Consider the following 21,755-nt stretch of genomic DNA (forward strand, 5'->3'; position numbering starts at 1 on the left):
ATGCCAGCATCATCTGTCCCTGTGCCCTGTCTGGGAGGGTTAGAGGCAGAACCGTGGCACCTGCGTGCACAGAAGCAAGTCCACATTGGCTGAGCTCCATGGAGAAGGGGAAGGATCTGAACAACCTTGAAGAGCTGCCAGCCCGCACCATGGCCCCGCCGCTGCTCACGCTCCACCTGCCTCACTTTCTGACTGGTCCCTCAGATCCATGGGATGTGGAGAAGCAATGACCTCAAGAGAGGGAGCAAAGTCAGATCTGCTTCAGGAAAAGACCCCAAAGTAAGTGGCCCGGCTCCTCCCTAGCTGAGGGGCACACTGGTGGGACCTCCCCTGCACAGGTGCCGGGGCCCAGCTAAGCTCAAAGCCAGGACCCTGACACCCACCCCCTTCTCCTCCCCGAAGCTCTGGCAAGACGGCTGGCCCCACTGGCACCCAAGTGGGAGTCAGACAGGCAAGGCTGCCTGGCTGCTCCCTGCACCTGCAGAGGTCACTGTGTGGCTGCCTGGAGCGAGAGTGCAGAGAGCTCTGCAGAGCCCGACCACAGGGTAAGCACGTGAACCGTAAGTGGAAAAGCAGAGGAGCCAGTGGAGAGACACAAGCAGAGAGCTGATCATATTTGCTTCAGGATCTGAGGCCACCAGAGGGAAAGTTCACGCCCCACCATGGGCCGCCTTCCATAACCAGTGCCAGCCGGGGAGCTCACAGCACCATGCAGAACGGAGGCAGGTGCCCTCCAGGCTTTACCAAAGGGGGAAACAGAGGCACAGAGGAGCAGCACAAGCAGCGAGTTGGTGCCCAGAGCCTCCCTTTATCCACCAAGCCAAGCTGCCTCCCCACAGTCCAAGCTGTCTCAGCTCCAGGGACTCAAATCTCACGCTTCACGGTACCAGCTGGGCTGCTACAGGGGTCAGGGTGGAATTCCTCTCCACTCTCCCCGTGCAGCACCACACACCTGGGCAGGTGCACAACTGTTATTGCCTTGCTCTGAGGGATCCGAGGCTGGTCTGCTCCAATACACTTCTATCGCCATCCCACAGTGCCTACAGCTACGCACGGCTCCGACACCCCCCAGGCGAAACCCTAAACCATAGCCAGCTTTGCCTATGCCCTGGTGTGGCAGCTCTGACCAGCCATCCACTCTGCGTATCTCACACCTCTGATCACGCAAGGCCCCCATCCCACCATGGCGCTGCAGGGGAGCGGAGGAGGCTGCTTCACTAGCTGCAAACTGTCACGCACTTCTGGGCTGCTTTGCATAAAATGGGAATCCTAGAGCTGGAGGGGACCTTGAGAGGTCATGAAGTCCAGTCCCCTGCCCTCACAGCAGGGCACAGACCATCCCTGAGCGGTGTCTGTCTAACCTGCTCTTAAACTGTTCCAATGATGGAGATTCCACCACCCCACTAGGCAATTCAATCCACTGCTTTATTATTCTCTTCCCACACCTGTTACAAACCAGCTGCTAGGACCTTCCCCGGCTCGCTCAGGGTGCATCTACAAGGCACTGAGGTCTGAGCCCTCCTGCAATTCACACAAAAATCCGTCTGACTTGGGCCAGCCAGTACTGAGGTCCCAGGGCCTCGGTCCTGCTCAGGAGGGTGGGGCTGAGCCTGAATCCCTCCGACTCAGGTCCAAGCCAGCATTTGCTGTAATTTTTTCCATCTACGAATGAAACACATATTGTTCTGTGCGCCCAGGCATGTGTGGAGGTGCACCACCAATAGCAATACAGGCTGCCAGCTGCGGGCGCTCTGCTAATCAGCTGGGTGGCACCTGAATCTCTCCTAGGCGGCTGCCCCAGTGCTCAGCTTACTGGGACCACTGGTCCAGGCCCTGACACTTTGCAGCGTGGAGGCACCTCAAGCCACAGACCCGAGTCAGTACGGATGCATTAGCACAGCGGTAAGACCTGGGCCCGGCAGCTGTAAACCCAGGTTTACAAAGCAGAGCGGACACTCAGGACCTCCAGCCCAAGTGCCACAGACCCTCAATGTCTCTCAGGAGACACTGCCGGCCAGCCCCTCCGCAGCAGCGACTGTGTGACTGCTCCATTGCAGATGTCTGCAGAATCTCAGCCCAGTGCTCACCCCACCTGGTCAGCGCCTGGGGTGGATACCTGGGGGCTGTATTACTCCTTTCACTGTCTGCACAATGACTCCTTTCCATAGCCTGGTGCTTAAGCCCGGCCCCTCGGAGGTGAGACGCCCACATTCAAATCCTGACTCAGAGCAGCGTGGTGACGGCTTTGCCCGCTTCATTGGATAAAGAAATGGTTTTTCCCCCACTGGGGCCGGGGGTTGTTTTAAAGCTAGCAATAGCCGGGGCCACTGGGGGCAGAGATGGGATTTAAAACCATCTTCCCTCCCCCTCCCCGCTGGCACCCCAAAAACCAGATGAACCAACAAGGAGTCCTGGGGCACCTTCAAAAAGATTAATGAGTTTATTGGGGCAGCAGCTTTCATGGGCTGCAGCCAGTCTTTAAGGTGCCACAGGCTGCCCTTATGGCCAGGCCCACCGCAACTGCCCCTTTCCCACACGTCAGCGGGGCCTGGCCATGGGGATCCTCACAGTTTTCTCCGAAACACGAGGCACTTGTGCACAAGAAGCAGCAGCCAGTGAAGCTGATGAGGGTGGTGTGATCGGTCGGCCAAGCCGAGTGCAGCCCAGCCAGAGACATGCTGCACGTGAGGCTGGGGGAGAAATGGTGAACACGGGGACAAACAGCTCAGTGGTGCGAGAGTGACTGGGTTTGGACTCATCCAGGCTGTGAGTTGATTAGCAAGTGAATTATTCCTTGGCCCATCGAGGGCCTTGACCCAGCAGCTGGAGAAAGAATCTGAAACCTGCATCCTAAGGTAGGCTGAGCCTCTGTCTCTGCTTGCTGCCCATCCATCACAATCAAGGAGCCAGGCTCATAGGCACTGCTACACCAGTTAAACCGGATTTCAGTGCTTTGACTATGGATTTACAGGGGGGTGACCCCAGTTCCCTGTAAGGTGAGCACTTGGGCACCTGCCCAGCAGAGATTCAGGTGCCGCCCAGCTGATTAGCAGAGCAGCCACAGCTGGCAGCCTGTGTGTCTACCAGTGGTGCACATCCGCCCATGCCTCGGTGCACAGAACAAAATTTATTCTTACCACGGATGGAAAAACTTATAGAAAACATCCAGCATAACCAAGAGCCGAACATGACTCAACTAAGCCAGACACACAAGAGTCTCTCCTGCAGAACCAGCAGCAGCAGCAGCTGCAGCCTTCAACTGGTCCTAACGAGCTGAAATCTGCAGCCCTGCAGAGAGACCCCAGACTTTCGGCCCCCCCAGTTATGCACGGAGAGATGGGACAGGGTAAGAAAGCGCATGCATTTTACCCAGAAGCAGGGGGGAAAAAAAAAAAAAAAGAGAAATACTGACCTTAAAGCTCCAGTAGTTGGGTTGCTAACAAAAAAGCGAAACAAACAAAAAACAAAAAAACAAAAAACAAAACAAAAAATACCATTAAGATTCTGTTTGGAGAATAGATGACTTTAAGCTGTGAGATTAAGCTGGGGTTAGTTTTGGTTTAAAGTTCCCACCTATGGGTTGCGTTTCACACTACTGCTGCCTCTCGGTGTCCGGAAGCCGTGGGGCGTGCACCCAGCTGATGGGGGACCAACACACAAGGACTCGATGCGCGTTTGGAGTCTAACAGGAGGATGGTGCTGACTTTACGATACCAGGCTTGGCTTTCTGGTAAGAAGCCCAACCAAACACATGCCGGCATGTTGGATAGTTCTAAGGCTGCTGCCTACGCTCCTGTAAGCCGAGTGCGTGGACGGCCGCCCAAGAGAGATTCAGGGAATGCCCAGCCACTTTGCAGAGGGCCCACAGCCACCAGCGCGTTTGTGTGAGTGGTGCACCTCTGCACCTAACCACATTTATTCCTCATACGGATGAAAAAAATTAGAGGTCCTCCTGGGCCTGCTTCTCTGCTGGGTGGGAATCCCCCAGGGAAGGTTTCTCTCCTGACTTCACCCATCTTTCCCCCCCCTTGCAACTCCTGCAGGGCTGATCCCAAAGGCCTGGTGCTCCTTTGGAGGCTTTCCAAGGTTGGGAGCATTGCTGGCATCTGACCGACGTATTTTAGAGATGACGGGAGCGCAGCACAATTGTGGCACACAAGTCCCCCAACAACCAAGCAAGCCAGAGACCATGGGCACCTTTCCTTAGGGAGAGGTCTGCCCTGGAAGAACAGGGAGGATTTCCAACGGCAGTGTAAACACGTGCGTGTAGATAAGGCCCTACTTCATTCGTGGGATGACCTTATGGCTGAGTTGTGGCCCAGACATGGAAAATTATAGAAAAGTAATAAAGGACCTTTGTTAGCAGCAGTAATTTGGGTAAACCAAGAGGAAGAGCTCTTTGTTCAAGAAACGTTTTGCTGGAAGGATATCAACATTCAAGTACATTACGCCTGAGAATTTTTTTATAACCCTTTTGTTGCAACTACATTACAGTCATTGAAAAAAATGAATAAGTGACCAGGACAGGACAAAAGCCCTAACCCAGCCAGAATTCCCTGTAAGCTGAGTGCTTGGGTGGTCACCCAGGAGAGATTCAGGGGCTGCCGAGCTGATAAGCTGAGTGACCCCAGATGGCAGTGGGTGTTTCTATGGGTGGTGTACATCTGCATATGCCTCAGTGCACAGAACAAAATTTATTCTGCCCGTGGATGCGGGGGGGAAAAAAAAAGAGGGACGCCTGAACCCAGCTGCTGTAGGAATCCAGTCAGGTCATTTTCACTGCTTCCCTTTTCCAGGCACTGAGTGCTTGTGCAGGACTCACTCCATACGCAAAGTGTGCACAAAATGGTGAGCTGTGCACAGGAAGCTCATCACGATCACATCTGGGGTGGAAGCCCAGTATTGCAGGATCCGCTAATTTCACACTATCGCGAATGAAGTCGGATCTCACTTACAGGAGTGTCGGCTGGAGACCAAGGAGAGCAGGGAAGATGGGCTTTAAAACTCCCTCAAATGCCCTTACTGATTATGCTGGATTTCTCCCTGCAGAGGATCCGTGGCCCTCTAAAAATACTGCCCCCCCACCCCCCGAGTGCCTCTGAGCTGCTGGAGGAAGGGCAGAAGACGGGGGCAAGGGACAGCCCCCCTGACACTAAATTAGGGTTTAGTCAACACTGCCATGGTCACATAATCCCAGGCTGGCACAAACCCACAGGACAAGTGCTCAACCCCTGCTGTCAGGGCGCAGAGGCTGAGTTAAGGCCCCAGATCGCCAGCCCCATACCCCACCTCCTGAGGACGTGCTCTGTGGCTGCAGGGACCTACAGTAGGGGTGGAGGGAGAACAGCCCTTACCGCCGGGAGGAGGAGATGGGAGTGGAATTCCATCCTGCCCAGCCCTGGTACAGTCTGGGTGATGCTCAGTGTCCAGCCAAGAGACCACTCCACCCCCATCCATATTTGGATCTGGCGCACTGGGTCTTTACAGCACAGGGCCACAGGAAGTAGCAAATCAGAAACCCCAACAGGCCTATGAAAAAGATGGGGGCCCTCAACTTTTTCCATTTGTCACGCCACAGCCCACACCATCAGAAAAAGCCCCTAAAATATTGGGGTTAATAACACCAAGCACTTTTCATTCATTGCCATCAAAACCGATGGCAGCAGGGGATGGGGACCGCTGACTAGCTTGGGTTTTACAGAAGGGGAAACTGAGGCACGGAATGGGGCCGTGACCTGCCCATGGCCACACGCTGACAAGAAGCTAAGTTTTCTAATCCCCAGTCTGGGACCCTACCCATTTCACCTCCCCCTTAGCCCAGCAGACCTCCTTGGTGCCGACATTCAGGGAGAAGACTGTGAGCCGGGGTCGTGAAATGTCTCTGTGCTGCACTCGGTAATTGGATGAGGGGCTGAGGGGATGCTCCGGAGCTGGCTGGACCATTTAGGGCCTGGGAGAGCTGCCCATGATCCCATCAGGTTGGCAAGATGGGGAGGGGGCAGCACTAATACAACAGCTCTTCTACTCCAGTCTCATCAGTTTGCTGCGGAAGAGCTGCAGCCCTTTTGCGGAGCGCGTTGATCCCATTCCCACCAGGCCTGGCTTTATCTTGTATGTATCTTCGTTGGAGGAGTTGCAGACAAGCCTCTCCCTGGACCCCACCCCATTGCCGCAGCAGTCCCGGCGGCACAGACAGCGTGAGCTCAGAATGTCATGGAAATCGGTCAAGCTGGGCAAGGGGACAGAGTCCAGGCCAAGGTAGCCTGAAGTCTTGGCACCCGGTGCCTCCGGCGCTCCATCCTTTGGGAGCTCAGCCAGCTTGCGCCATGTGCTCCCACTAGGAGCTTCAGTCCCGGAAGGGCCGGTTCCCTTGGCAGGAAAGGAGCAGGGCCCAGACCGCTGCGAGCAGCAGGTTAGGACCAGCAGAGTTTGGGCTTACGGGCCAACCAAGACTATTCGCAGGTCGTTGATTTGATCACCAAGCCATTCCTTTTCCAGAGCATCAGGAAGGGCCCCCACTCACTCACTGAGAATTAAAACCAAGTCCACGCTTCATATTTCTAACTTCACAGACAAGAATGACACATGCACAAAAATCGCATATACCCCCATGGTCGGTACCTGTCCGAGGCGGGGGCCGAAACGCGACCTTTTGACCTCTCTGTACAGTCCGAGTGCCAGTGATGCTTTTTAAAGTCACTAATAGTCCTACTTACAACCGCTTCATTAACAAACAAAGGAAGAGGCCGAGTTTTACCGGCGAGGTGGGGGTTGGTAGCATTAGCTGATCTTTTGTTAATCCACAGCTATTGTGCGGGGCCGGGGGGGCAGCGGGACAGACTGAGCTCCTGCCTCATGTGCCAGTGAAAATCCACTCGCGTGCCACTCATGGGACCCGGGCCAGGGGTTGCTCACCCCTCATACACACACTCAGCAGACTGCCACATTAGGATTGCTATGTTACAGGAGGTATTTTGTCTAAAGCAGTGGTTTCCAGCCTGGGGTAGGCAGACGGTGGGGGTTTCCAAGGGTGTTGCGTCGGGTCCATGAAAAAACAAAAGATAAATAAATATGAGAATAGAAAATAGAATGGGCTTTGATGGGGGTCTGTGAACAGTTTGGGGGGCAACTGGGGGTCGCTCTACTGAAAAGATTGGGAACCACTGGTCTAAAGCATCTTTGACTTATGTAGATTCACATTCAGAAACCAGTTTTCATAAAGGTTGTGGGGAGCCCATGAAAACCCCTTTGCTCCCCATATGCGGGGTTGGTCTGAGCCCACCCCTGCACCTGCCCACGCGTGGGCCCAGCCACCTTCCCTAGCACTCACCCCTCCACACACACAGTCCTCCACAACCTGCTAGTGGTCACACCCCACTGTTTTTGGCAAAACTGCATATTTGTCCCCTTTTCTCTTGCCCACTGATGAGAAATGCCCAGTTTTGCCAGAAGACTCAGGACAGTTGGGACAGGGCCTAAAAAAGGGACCACCCCGGCTGAAAAGGGACCTAGCATCAAGTAGGCCAGGCTGAACCTAGGCTGGGGAGAAATACAAATCTCCAGGACTGTCGGGCTGGCTCTTTTCACCAAGGGTAAATGGACTGAACTGTAGCTACTGAAGATTGTTCATTTCAGAGAGCTCTGTTAGTCTCCCTGGGCTTTTCCACAGCACCGAGCACTACAGGTCCACAGCAGGCTGAGAAGAGACCAAAACATCCTATCTCCGGGGTGCGAACGATCTCCCCAAAGCAATCCCTTCATGTCTGAAGATCAGACCTCACCTTCAAAGGAGGACCACCAAACACTTTCAAACCACACAGCCCGAGAGCTTAAACTCATCCCTCTGCCAGATACTGAAAAGCAGAGACTGCTTAGGCTTATGACAACCAACCACAACCAGGCTTCCAGCTAATTTTTCCCATCTGTGAGTGGAATAAATTTTGTTCTGTGCACCAAGCTATGTAAGGCTGTGCACCACCAAACACAGGCTGCCAGCTATGGGTGGCTGTAGGTGCTCTGCTAGTCAGCTGGGTGGTACCTGAATCTCTGCTGTGTGGCCGCTCATCTGTTCAACTTATAGGGGAACGCTGTCTGTGACCCACTAAGCCTCTTTTTCTCTTATGACTGCAGAGCTGTTACCATGACCCAATACATTGACTGGCTGCTTAGAACATGTATGAACTGCTTGTTCAAACACTCTGTTCCACCCAGCGGCATCAGGGCAAAAGGGGCAGTTACCCCAGGGCCCCCAGGCTCCACAACTCCATCTTGTTTAAACAATTCACTTTAATGGAATAAAGGAAATTGTCGTGTCCTTCTCATTTTAAAATGAACATAAGCGTAATTTTATTCTGTGTCACGAGTAATAAGCAGCATGAATAGATTTTAAAGCATAAATAATGAGGCTATATTAATATTTTAATACGGGGGGCTTGGGCCCCACCTGTTCTAAATCCATCCCTGGTTCCACCATGCATTTCGCTCCATTACGAGTACTTTTCCTCGCCCCAAAGAAAAGCTTTGTGCCTCTCTCCCATACAAGTGAGCCAGCAAATGAGATCCCCTCACACCCCTCGTCTCCCAGCAGAAACGCTTTATTGGACAGATCCTTTCCGCCATCAGAGGGGCTTTCTGTCACCTTTCTGGGGCAGCAGCAAGCAGCATTGCCTGTGAGCGGGGCGCTTGTGCGGCCGCTCAGGAGAGCTTCAAATGCCGCCCAGCTGATTAGCAGAGCTCCAGCAGTGATTCTGTTGCTTCTGGTGGTGCACATTCCTTGGTGCACGCTAAAAAAAAATTCCACGCACAGATAAAAAATCTGCATGCAGCTGGGAAAGATTAGAGGGAAATTTGCTGGCAAGGCATCCCTATAGTCGGTACTTATTTCAGTGGGCTCTGCTCTAAACTAACAGGGGAGAGGATCGTTAGAAAGAGCATTAGAGCACAAGGGCCTAATCCCAGAATGCCGTCATCTCCTGAGAGAAGAGCTCCCTGGGCACCTGACTCTGTAACTCTGCCTGGGGGACGCCACAGCACCCGCCAGCGGGCTGGATGTATGCCTCAGCCCCCGCCCAGTGCTGTCATTTGCACAGGACCAAATAATGCCGCAGCTGGCTCGGATGACGACTTTGCGGAGGGGAGGAGGCAAGCAGGGAGAGGGAAGGTAAAATTAACATATCTCTGGCTCTTCAAAAGCATCAAAGGCAGATAATGGGCTGCAACCGGATCTGAAACGGCACCTTATTACAAACCGACGGAACAGGCAGCTTGCCGCAGACAGCGCGATGCAGAAGGTATGAAATATTACACAGGCAGAAATTATAATTACAATGAGAGTCATGTCCACAAGGCCGTGAAATGACAGACTAACAAGCAGCTCAGGTCCACACACCCCCCGCCCCCGCATGGCTCAGAAGAGGAGCAGGGTCAGCTGTGGCTAAAGCAGAAAAGGGAGAAATCCAATCCAAGTGATTGTCCCAGGGTGGGAAGGGGAAGGAAATGAAGGATGAGTGTGTCATTGAGCTGGCCACAGCAGGCGCCCCACGGTTAGCAATTTTAATATGATTCTGTTAATGATAAACTGGGCTGGAGAGTCTCTCTCTCATTCCAGCCATAAGGCACCACGGCACATTTCCCTGCACAGAAGGGACATGATCGGCTTCTTGTCGGTGTTGCTTTTAAAAAAAAAATTAACTCATTTTTATAGTTTTTTAAGTGGCACCCTCCACGCCAGGGGTCACTTTAATTTTTTCCATCCATGGGCGGAATAAATGTTATGTGCACCGAGGCCTGTGTGGATGTGCACCACCAATAGAAACACAGGCTGACAGTTGTGGGTGCTCTGCTCATCAGTTTGAGGCATTTGAATTACTCCTGGGTGACTGCCCAAGGGCTCGGCTTGAAGGGAACACTGCTCCGGGCTCAGCTTAGAGCAGACTGTTTATGCTCTAGCCAGGATGCTGGAAAGCCCCTGAACCGAACCAAACCACAAAAAGATCACCAGGTGTATCAAAGCATTGTTCTCTCCTCTCCCACACCATAAAGACCCCTCTCCAGCTCTTACGAGAAATTCTACAACTCCCACGTGAAGAGCTGCCTTTTCCTGGCAGAATTATAGATGGAGGTGTCCGATAGTGCCTAAGTGACTTAGGAGCACTGGTCCCATTGACACTCAGTGGGACTAGTATCATGCGATATATCTGTAGTGTTGAAAATCCCACCTGTAACAATCCTGGCTTGAGCCCTGCTTCTCCCATGAGGTCCATGCAAAGCAAGTCAACAACTGCATTTGCTTACAAAACCAGACCCCCACTCAAACATCCACACTGAGCATGCTGCAAACTGAGCTGAATAATCATTGGACTGCAGTGCCCCAGCTCCACCGCCCGACCCCAGCCACCTGCTCTGCTATTCCCACCTCCTGCTGTCCGTGCACTCGAACGTCAAACCCGCTGCAGGTGGGGCTCACGTCTACCTGTTCTGTAAATTCCCTTCTGAGCCTCTGTGAGGCATCGCCGCCAGAAGACGCGCAGGGGCTGCGGCAGAGTTGGACTGTTTGAGTGAGTCTTTGGCGAGAAGCTTTGGAAATTAATGCATGTTGGGCTGGATAGACTGGTCACCTGGTGCAACTGGGACAATCCTATATTCCCCTGATGCTTGAGTAAGGGCTATTCAGACAGGCCACATAAGCCAAGGGTCACACCATCATTCCGGTAAACTGAACACTTGGGTGGCTGCCCAGCTGATTAGCAGAGCACCCACAGCTGGCTGCACGTGTTTCTATTGGAGCTGCACACCTGCAGGTGCCTTGGTGCACAGAACAAAATTTATTCCACCCACAGATGGAAAAAAAGTTAGAGGCAGCCCTGGTCATTTGTCCATGGTATGGGCTATTTCCTCTCTCCCCCAACAAACTCACCGCTCCCATGATTTTAAACAGACGCTTCCTCTAAACAGGTGCTCCACCCTGTTCCAAGAGGGCAGAGGTGCTAAGGATCTGACTCCTCATTACCCTGCAGGCAAAGCAGTGTAACCTGGGTAGCCTCCTGTGCTCACTCAGCACTTGGACAAACAACTGCATAAGGATCAATTAATCAGATCCTGCAGGAGCCGTGTGACCCCACCTCACCACGTCACTTCCCTGCCGGGGGTAGGGCAGGCCATCAGAGCCACCTGCAGCTGGGCATGGCAGGGGAACCAGGAAGTAGCTGGGCAGATCAAACTGCAGAATGCAGTGGTTTGAACACAAGGGAGACTGACAAGGTGGATTGTGACTACCTGCAAGGGGCTGAAATTCCCCATGGGGCTCACCCCCGCAAGCCCACAAACCCATGCACTGCAAAAAGTGTTCCCTGTAAGCTGTGTGCTAGGTTTTGTTTCTATTGGTGGTGCCCATTCATACAAGCCTCTATGTACAGAGAAAAACGTATTTCACACAGAGATGGAAAAATCCACACGTTGGTGGAAACGACGAGAGGGACCATTGCCTCTGACATCTAGCATTCGAACCCCAGCTGTGTTTAAAAACCCTTGTTTATGGCTAGCAGGTTTCTCTCAAGATGGGCAAGGATTATGTTGTGCCTGCTGGCCTAACCCTGGCAGACACCTATCTCCTTCAGAGTCCACTTGCTGTGCTATTAGCAGGGCAACAGCTCCTACGGAGGGGGAACCACTGACTCTGATCGGAGAAACTGTCCTAGCTGTAGCCCTATTTAAAACCAGAGTCACTAGCACACTTCCTAGAGACCGGCCCCTTCTAGGCGAGTAACCACTGTTCCCTGTAAGCTGAGCACTTGGGCAGCTACCCAGGAGAGATTCAGGTGCCACCCAGCTGATCAGCAGTGTCCCCAGCCGGCAGCCTGTGTTTCTACTGGTGGTGCACATATTAAAATTTATCCTGCTCATGGATGGAAAAAATTAGAGGGAACACTGTTGCTAACGACGGAGCTGAACCTGTTGGTTGGTCCTACGTGCCCTGCTGCAGGCTGCTTTAGTGCTGCATCACCTAACTGCTGTCAGAGCACTAACCAGCTGCTCATTTTGCAATGACTCCCAGTGTTGCAAATACCCAGCACTGGTTACCCCAGACACCGAAACTGTGCTAGCAATGGTTGGAAACACAGCCAAAGGTGGGCTATGTCTGTATCCTCATGCATGGCAGGGAGGTGGGGTAGGACCACTATGGCCACACACTCTTGCACCCCCTCCAGACTGAGGGATTGTGGACATAATCCTCCAGTCAACTTGGTTAACAAATTTGCAAACGCACCAAGCGAAAGCTGTCCTTGCCAATGGCTGGCTTCGACTGTCACTCCCAAGAATGCGCCAGACGTGTCCCTGTCACTAGGATGGAGTCTGATATAATTCCCAATGGGGATTTGTTTAACATCTCCCTGCTGGATTATCCCACCCGCTTGGCAATGCCCTCTCCTGGGTTGTGATCAGTTTTGCTAACGGAACTGCATTTACTACTCACTTCCAAATCGCTTCTCCCTGGCCCAAGCCTCCAGACACAAAAGCCATTGGGAAATGGAGTGACACAGGCTGTAACCTGACCCTCAACTCTCAATGACTTCATTCCCATCTGAACTCTGGCTCTTTTAATCAGCCTGGAATTGCGCTCCGTGGGAATGCTCAATAAATGCTCAATAGAGCCAGATAGGCCTGCACTTTGAGGGGTCCCAGAAATGCCCTCCTAATGTGTGCGTGCGCACGCACATGCACAGGGTCTGCTCCCGCCACCACCAGACTACAACAGCTTGTGATGGGCCACTGTTCTGCCTCCAAGGAGCAACAGGATGGAAGCCCTGGACAGGGAAATAAAGGCCTCGATTCTTACCCCTTCTGTGCACCTATCAGTCCCACGGAGCAGGATTGTTCTGTTTGCTTATACAGCACAGTACCATCACTGCTCAACTTGGATGCCAGATCAGGGCTGCTTGTGACAAAGGGAAGCTGGTATTTCCCAGAGGAGGTGAGGCAAAGGGAGAAAGGATCTGGTTTGCATCTCAAAAATACAGCCACTGGGCCAAGTCTTAGCTTCCCCTGGGGCTTGCCCTGAGATCCCCAACTGTCCCTCTGAACCAGTCCTGGACGGCGCAGGGGAAAACACAATGCCATCAGGTCATGGGAACTATTCCCGCCCCCACCTGCTTTGTTTGTACAGAGCAGCTCCCAGGCCAGGACACTGCCAGCTTTCCTTTGCGAGGTATCACAAGATGGATGCCAATCTCATGCCAACACTACAGATGGCCGTGCGTGTGCCCGGTTCATCTTGCCCACATTAACAGGGGTCGGAGTTTGGGTTGATGGTTAACGCAGAGTTTTTTTCCAGCCCAGTGAATCCTGGGCAAGAGGGCAGAGAGGAGACTGGCTGGCGTCCCCAGGACGCCCTTACACAGCTGGTATCTTAAGAGAACCCTGGGGCTCCAATCTACCTGGCTGCTGACGGCCAGTCCGGAGCTCAGCCTGGGCACCAGGGGGGACGCTCTGCGGAGTTTGAGGGAGCTCATTGCACTGGCCAGTTACTGCCTGCTCAGACCACCCCAACTTTGTTTTAACTCCCCCTCCCAACCTATTGAACTTTAGCCATGCAAGCTGCCAAAGAAAGGAGGAGGGAGGGGGAGGCAGAGGTGGCTGAATGGAGACTGGGGGCTTCTGAAGACAGACCTCGCAGGATTGAGGGGGGCGCGGTGGGTGTTACACTCACCGAGGTCTCCGGAAGCCTGGTTCTAGCTCTGAAAAGGGATAGAGGCAGCCGGGAGACAATGACCAGGGCTCATCCCACTCTGGGGTGCAAATGAACACACCCCTGAAATAAGGCTGCCCCAGCTGCCCGCCCCCCGGCATTCACCCCTTGGGGGCGCTCCAAGCACCCCACAGGCAGGGACACCAGGAGGTTCAGTCCAGCAACTCAGGGTGGGGGAGCAGTGGGGGAGGGGGAGGAAGTCACTGCTGGCATCCGACCTCCTTTAACAGACGGGGGTGGGGGGGGGGTCTTGAGGAGCAGGGGGCAAGAAGGGGGTGAGGGAGGAAACCACCAGCTCTCCCTCTCCCCAAAGCAGGGACCCGGGGCAGAAGCAGCATGCAGCCCTGCCCCCATCCTGCCTAAGGTGACCCCAAAGCTTGGGGGGGCGCTCCTGCACCAACCCCCCCCCGCCCCCCAGCGGCCCCGGCTGCAGCCAGCCGTGAGCAGGGACCCCGCAGCCACTCCGGGTCGGGGGCTATCCCGCTTCCAACCCGCGCCGGGGTGCGGGACGCCGCACCCCCTCTCCGGCCCGGGGGCTTCTTACCTGGCGCGGGTCAGACTCTGCCGGGCCAGCGCCGCACAATGGGATCTGCAGTGTCTATAAATCCATCGTCGTCAGCAGCAGCAGCCGCCGCCGCGGGCTCCGGGGCAGGGCTGGGAAGGGCGGCCCCGGGCCGGGCTGCAGCGCCGCGCCCGGCTCCATCCGAGCCGCCCCGCAGCGCCCGGCCTCCCGCTCCGCTCCCGCGGAAGGGCACGGTCGCTATGGCAACCGCGACTCCACCTGCCTCTCCGCAGCCGTGCGGGGCTGGAGCGCCGCGGTCCGCCCCCTCCCCCCGCACGCCGGCCGTAGCCCTGCCCCCCACCCAGCCCCCTCGGCGGCTGGGCGCCTAGATCTCCCGGCAGGGGGCGCCGTGGGGCAGGCTGGGGGAGGTGCCGAGGGAGCGCTATGGGGCAGGCGGGGGCGCCTAGATCTCCCGGCAGGGGGCGCCGTGGGGCAGGCTGGGGGAGGTGCCTAGGGAGCGCTATGGGGCAGGCGGGGGCGCCTAGATCTCCCAGCAGGGGGCGCCCTGGGGAACAGTGGCAGAATCACCCCGCAGTGTCTGCAGGGGAGGGTGCAGACTGCGCGGGGCGCCCCTGGTCACTGCAGTCCCAGCCTCTCCCAGCAGGGGGCGCTGTCAGGGGAAGGTGGAGGATCATGGGGACGCGGGGCGGGGGGGAGGATTTAATTACCAGGGGCTGGCAATTAATTTTGGTCAAAGTACAAATTTCTTGGGCCGGGTCCCGCCCAGGGCCGGACCCCAGAGAAATAATAACCAAAAATAGCAACAAAAGGGGTCAGTAACTACAGAGATTTTGGGGTCTGTTCAGAAGCACCCGGGGGCTGGATTGGGCTCGCAACTTGCCCATTGACTACCCCTGCAGCAGGGGAGGGGCAGGAGTACGGGGGTCGGGGCTACTCCAGTCCTAGCCCCTCCCAGCAGTGGCCACTGCACACCTGGGGGGTCGGTCACCTTGTCCAGGCTGCAACCGCACTGGCAGGCGGGGGAGGGTAAAAGACCCCCAGGCAGAGTTCCCGCCCAGGGTCTGCGCGACGAACGGGCGACACACACGTGCCCGCCCAGGAACACACCGGGACACCGGAGCAGACGGAGGCAGGCGCCGGCACCATGGTAGCCCTGCAACTGCTGCTACAAATCACGCAGGAAAAACCCCAAGTTGGTGCTTTCGAGGTCTTAAAAGAGCCTTTGGAGCAAAACCCACAGAGACTGGAGTCAAACGCTTCGGCCCGGCCCCCTGGCAGGCGCCGCAGATGGAGTGGAGCAGCTTATTAGCCGCTGGGCGATCCATTGCATGGGGTCGGCCCAGCCCGGTGGGAGGTGGAAATGTTCCGTAAACCTCCCATAATCTCTGCTCACGGCTGGGACTGCCCACCCTGGAGCACAGACGGCGGTGAGCGAGGGGTCTGCCAGCCTCATGCAGGGCTCCCGCTCCCATTTCCCCTCTGTAGACCTGAGAGTGCCACGCCTTGCCAGCCTGCAAGCAGTCCAAGGTCCCGGTGGTGCCTGTCCTGCCCTCAGGGCCAAGTGCATGTCCCCAGGAGCAAGACACAGTGCCCGGCCTGTGCCCCAAGCGTGTCTTGTGCCAGTCCAATCCCTTTGGAGGGGGGTGGTCGGACATGGACCAGTCCTAGGCTTGTAGCACACACTGCAGCGCCCATCTGCACAGCTGTACCCCACACAACCAGGCCCCATACACCGAGCTGGGTCCGACTCCTCAGCTGACACAGCCAGGCCCATTGCTCGGGCTGTTCCCACCCTGACGAGGTCTCTGAATTTTGACCACTAACTCACAGACAACTCCCTTCACAAGCACCCCAGTTCCCTTCCCGCAGCCGTGCTCTTCCCCCTCGGCCAGAGCAGGTCTGTCGCCACACGCTGCCCAGAGCGCCGCTGCCCAGCCTCAGGCTGATCGCAGCCCTCCCATGGAGCGCAGCCATGTCCCCCACCTTCTCCTCCACCACACTCCCAGCCTGAGATACAGCAGCTGCCAACGTGGTGGTGTCCTGGCCTGCATTCCCTGTAAGCCAAGCGCTTGGGCGGCTGCCCAGGAGAGATTCAGGTGCCACCCAGATGATTAACAGAGTGCTCACAGCTGGCAGCTTGTGTTTGTATTGGTGGTGCACATCCACACATACCTCAGTGCACATAACAAATTTTAATCCACCCATGGACAGAAAAAATTAGAGGGAACCCTGGTTCTGCCCCCCCTCCGCTGTATCCTGTGCCCACCACTGTATTTCCACCCCATCCCAAGAAACACCAGCCTGCAGCTGTGATTCTTCATGGAGAGGGGGGCTCTGATCTGAACCGTGATGTGCGTACAGAAGGGCCGTCCCTGAGGATAGGTGATGGGCTGTGTGCGTGAGGGGCATGTCGGTGTCTCTCGGCTGTGCAGCATTGCCATACGCCCTACGGCAGTGGGGAAGGAAAGGAGACTGGAGGAAGGGGGACCTGAGAGGCAGAGGAGGGACCACCCAGGGTCGGGGTGATGTGCCTCTTTCAGGGGTCCCGCCAGTTACATGTGAGCCTCACAATGGTGGGAGGTTAGGCAGCCCCTAGCCAGGAAGAGCTCAGGAAGGCGCACTCTCTCTCTCCACCAGCGGTCAGCAACCTTTCCAAGGCAGAGTGCCAAATTTTGACCGTTTGACCTCTCAGTGCTGGTGATACTTTTCAAAGTCACTAACAGTCCTGCTTACAACTTCATTCATAAATAAATTAAGTGGCAGAGGTGGGGGTTGGTAGCATTAGCTGATCTTTGGTGAATCAACAGTGGCCTGGCTTTGAGCACGTTCCCGGCTGCATGGGGGAGGAGGGGCAGGGATGAGCTCCCACCTCGTGTGCCGATGAAACGTGGCTCATGTACCGCTCTTGGGACCCATCCTGGGGGTTGCTGATCCCTGCTCTAGGCAAATGATATTGTGAGTGGGGCAAGGGACAGCCCAAAGGGTGAGAAACTGCCAGGTGGGACAGGGTAGGCCACTGGATCACCCTGTAATGATCTCGGCAGCCCCTTCTGCTTTCTAGGCAAAGGACAGGGCCTATCTTATGCAGCGAACGATCACTGCCCCTGCTAAATTCTCCCCACGCAGTGCTTCTCCGCTGAGGCCAGGTACCCCTGGGGAGCAGGCAGCAAAGCCCCTAAGGGTCCCGATTCAGTCCCACCCCAGTGGCGATCAATGGCCTGACAAGTCAATAGTACATTTATCTCACAGCCTCAGTCTGAGCCCAGCCCTGGGGATGTTCTGACGAGCCCCAGTCCGTCTCAGAGCCCCAGACACTGGAGTCATTGGGTTTGGGGGAGAAGCTCTACTGGCTTTTTTTAAGTCTAGAGAAACGTGGGAACATGCAACCCCCAAATGGCTCAACAAGCAAAGACAATGTGTGACTGTTTGGTTCAAATCACTGCAAGTCTTTGGGAGGGGGGCTGGGGTTGAGTTTGTGCCCTTTGGTTGCACAGCCCTAATGCAGGACCAGAGAGGTACAGCAACCCAAAGACTAGACAACTTTGGCATCTACCTGCTTGGGGGCAGCGTCACTGCACTTTTGGGCGGGGGGGAGGCAATGAAATGATAGACCCAGGTGCAGAACCCAGAAGTCCTGACTCTCCCCTGAGCGACAAGCACTAGACCAAACTCTCACCTTGAGCTGGGAACAAATCAGGCTGAAGTCATGCTCATAAGGCCTCAGGAGCATCAATGACAGACCTTATCAAGAAGGGCAAAGTGCTATTAAAAATAGCTCATGCAAAAAATTGCTCACTGTTAGGAGAGCAGCAGGAGCTGCACAGTCTGTGGGGCCTTGCCCCCGCTCTGCTTTCTGTTAGCACAGCTGTTAAGTAACTCCCTTGTACTCCCCCACCTGCACACACTCTGCAGGGGCCCCAGAGCGTAGTATAAAAGTCTAGTAGTGATAGCTAATTTAGGAATGGTGCAATACCTGTATCTGATGTTGAACTCGGACTCAAGTTAAACATTGTAAAAGAGTGTGATGAATGTTTGTTAAAATTAACTTGATGTTCTGTCTAAAGGCTGATGATATTGTCTCCATGCTAGAGGCGGAAAAAGTATCCCAAAAAATGATCTGAGTAAAAGTGTAACTGCTTTCACTCTTGGATACTTGAGTACAATCAAGATGTGATGTGTGGGTGCACATGTACTTCTGCTCAAGTAGTTTCACCAGTGGGACCCTGCTGACTTGTACTTAAGTACATTTCTCCCAAAGCAGCTGTACTTTTACTCAAGTCACTTTTGCGGTACTTTTTGCACCTCTTCTCTCTGCTAGCGAAAGCCTCCTGTTGTGTGAATGAGGAATGTACGCATGACCTTCACCAGATGTTTCAGGAGGGACCAGGACAGACACTGGGATGTCTGCATGTCCTCATTATAACGTGAGAAGAGGGCATGCTGACTGCTTGAGAGGCAGAAACAGGCAGTTATCAATGAGAATCAGCCTGATGGGACAATAGATGAGAGATAATAAGAACAACTTTAGGAAATATTAAGAAACTTGAGAAAACCAGAACTCTCAAAGGGATGCAAAAATCCATCAATCCCAGGCAAGAAAACTGCTATCAGGAAGCTGCTCTGCCACAGACTTTGGGTTCATCTGTCAATTTCACTGGGATCTCAGCCCAGGCTGAAAGGAACCTGGTCCTGATCCATCCTCATATTTCATTAGGTTGGCCAGCTAATTGAAAGCGAGCCAAACAGACTGGTAACTATAACAGAGAGAGAGGGAGAGATGCTAACTGCTTTTCTATGGTATTCTCAATAAATGCAGCGTCGCCTTTTCCACTAAGAAAGATCCCATGCGCTTCTTAGAAGCACTGCAACAGGACATGATCTCTAGCAATGGGCAACCTACTTGCCCCCTCATCCCAAACCCAATTGAACCTTAAATGTTCAACTCAATTCTGCCCAGGACTAGAACCTCACTTGCCAAGCAACATCCAAACAGACGGCCCCTGCTCCAGCAATCGCAATGATTTTCGACCGGTGAGCCATGGATGCCTGGGTTACAAGACTCTAAGCTTTCCAGAGAGTCTGCTCCTCCATTTGAAACGTTTTAGGGGTCTGAAGATGAAAAAAGCCAGAAAACCATCGCTCTCGTCGAATGTCCATCCACCCAGTAGCATATGAACAGCTCATAAACCACTCTCACAACTCCCTTGTGAGGAAAGGGAAGCATTACTATCCTCACTCTACAGAGGGGTAAACTGAGGCACGGTACCTCATCCAGGCGAGGTAGAAATCCAACCCAGACTATTTGCAGGCAATTCCTTGCTTTGCCACAAGACCATCTTTTCTTTTTCCGCCCAGCAGCTGCCAAGCAAACCCTGGAAGTGTTACCATAGGACAGACAAACTCCTTCCCAAACTCCCTCCCATTTGACGCCAGCAATGACCCTAAAAGTCTGTCAGCAAGCAAATCCAGCTGAGGGCTAGCTCTGGGGTCCTTTCCACAAGACAGAAAGGTCAAGAGTCAGGGAGGAACCCTGGATGTTTTTATAAAGCCTGTGGGGCACCAGAAATGGGAAGGTTTGCAGCTGTACAGATGGGGACCCTGCACTGACAGGGTCGTGGTCCAGGGAGTGTTTGCAATCCTCTGTTTTCAGGGGTATATAATTTGTCTGCACAAATGTGTGCTCCAGACTGGCATATGCCACCCACGGTGTCAGCTGAACAGCTCATTCTAAAAGCAATTCCGAAGGTTGGGTGTCACAGGAGGGGAGAGGGGACAGGGTCACCCGTTTCAATTCATTCCTATGATTATGCACATTTCTAACTTCCCAGCCTAAGTCAGACTGAAGATAGGCCATTTGGTGGAGGGGCCGTTCACAGGAAGGGGTGCCATGTGAAGTGCCCCATTTGGGAGGATATTAGCTGCTGTGCAAACACATTTGTCAGCTAGGGTGAACAGATGTCCTGACAGTCACAGTTTTGTCTTCTATAGGCACCTGTCCACCGGGTCTGTTTTTCGCATGTGCTACTAGGCGGTGGCCCTATTTCCAGCTCTCTGGAAGGCACCCCCTTGGAATTTCATGCTGACCGTAGGCATGGACTCAGCTCCCCACCGCTGCATGAGGCAAAAGCAACCTGTTTTTGGAGTCAGAGAGAGAAGCAATGATTCTACCGTTCTGAATCCACCCAGGAAAGCACAGCATGGGTTAAGGCCAGGGCCCTGGCCTGGACCTCAGGAAACCTGGATTCTAATCCTAACCCTACTATAATCTAATCCTAGCCCTGTTCTCCCTCTTTCCCCTTTCACCCTTTGTCTGAGCTATGCAGAAAGCTACCAGTTCCAAGCAGGGACCATCATTCTGCGTACAGCACGTAGCACGACACGGCCTTATTTGCAGCTGAGGGCTTTAGCTGCTACTGTACCACGCTCAATAACTAATTGTACAAGCACAGACACCTATTCCCCAGGCTGTATTCCAGGGAGACAAGATGGACAGAGATCGGTAAAGTTCTTTACTGCTTATATTAATACATGAAAATGAAATTTTGAAAAAAAATCAAAACTGCCTGGCGTTCACTTACTTCCTGCATCTCCTCCAGCAGGGGGCAGCACTTGGTCCTGCGGAGGGCAGCGGGACTCAGTTCAAAACTCAGCCAGCTAGGAAGACAGGGCTGCTCTTCTGGAGCGTTAGTGAGTTTCACGTTCCCAGCTCACTCCACTGTTTCTTGTTAGCCTGTCATTTCAAGCTCTCACCCCTCTGGGTTTTAAATTAGCTAGCTGCTGGCTTGGCCTTCGGCACAGCTTTGCCAGTGGCATGTTGGGGATTGCGGGTGTTCTGTGCATCCGTCTTTCCTCCTCTGTGACAGACGCACAGAGGATTAAAATGAATATCCCACTCGCTTTCCGTTCCTCAAGCATTGGCACGGTGGTGTTACGCGCTGGGGGCTGCCGTGCTCACAGGAACATGGATGCTTCCAAAATATGTCTAGTCCTACCCCATGCGGTAAACTCTCTCCTAGATAACACTGGACCAGAAGGTTTACCTGGTCTGGCAGGGAAGGGCTGCATGTCTCCTGGCCAGGGCAGGCCCAGGTTCAGGTGCCCTCCTGCACACCCCAGCCAGAGGGAGGGATGCAGCAAACTGCACTTTGCTCTTGTGCCCTGACAAAGGGGAACAGCCAGCAATGTTCCAGAATTAATGGAGGGGGCTTCAACCTCCACCAAAGGCCACCTGGGGCAGTGGCAGGCTTTGGGCTGCAGTAGTCCTGGAAGGGCAAGGTGCCCCCAGCCAGCCCCTTTCACCTGCTTGGTGCTTCTGTCTCTTTTCTAGATGGTTGTATAAGAAGCAATTCCCATTCCAGACACATCCCATGGGGGGATAGTTTCAGCCCCTCCTACCTGCCCTTCCTAAAGGGCACCTGGGGGGTGGGAAGCTTGGGGCTGGAGCAGTCCCAGACAGAGGGGGCGCACCCCCAGCCAGTTCCTTTCACC

The 21,755-nt window shown here is 54.3% G+C and overlaps 1 protein-coding gene across 8 annotated transcripts in view; it reads right to left on the reverse strand.

The window, feature by feature from the left end:
• SRCIN1 (SRC kinase signaling inhibitor 1) overlaps window positions 1–21,755 on the reverse strand; it is a 148,241-nt gene that overhangs the window by 59,713 nt on the left and 66,773 nt on the right. For 4 of the 8 annotated variants that reach the window (XM_074979069.1, XM_074979068.1, XM_074979067.1 and 1 more), the window contains exon 3: window positions 3,413–3,436. The exons of 2 other annotated variants lie outside the window; for them this stretch is intronic. In XM_074979069.1, the coding sequence (XP_074835170.1) occupies window positions 3,413–3,436 (24 nt within the window). Of the gene's footprint in view, window positions 1–3,412; window positions 3,437–14,288; window positions 14,555–21,755 lie in introns of those variants that run through there. 2 more of the 8 variants (XM_074979070.1, XM_074979071.1) reach the window with 2 other exon arrangements.

This window comes from Carettochelys insculpta, chromosome 28 (assembly GCF_033958435.1).
Source record: "Carettochelys insculpta isolate YL-2023 chromosome 28, ASM3395843v1, whole genome shotgun sequence".
Taxonomy (NCBI): Eukaryota; Metazoa; Chordata; order Testudines; family Carettochelyidae; genus Carettochelys; species Carettochelys insculpta.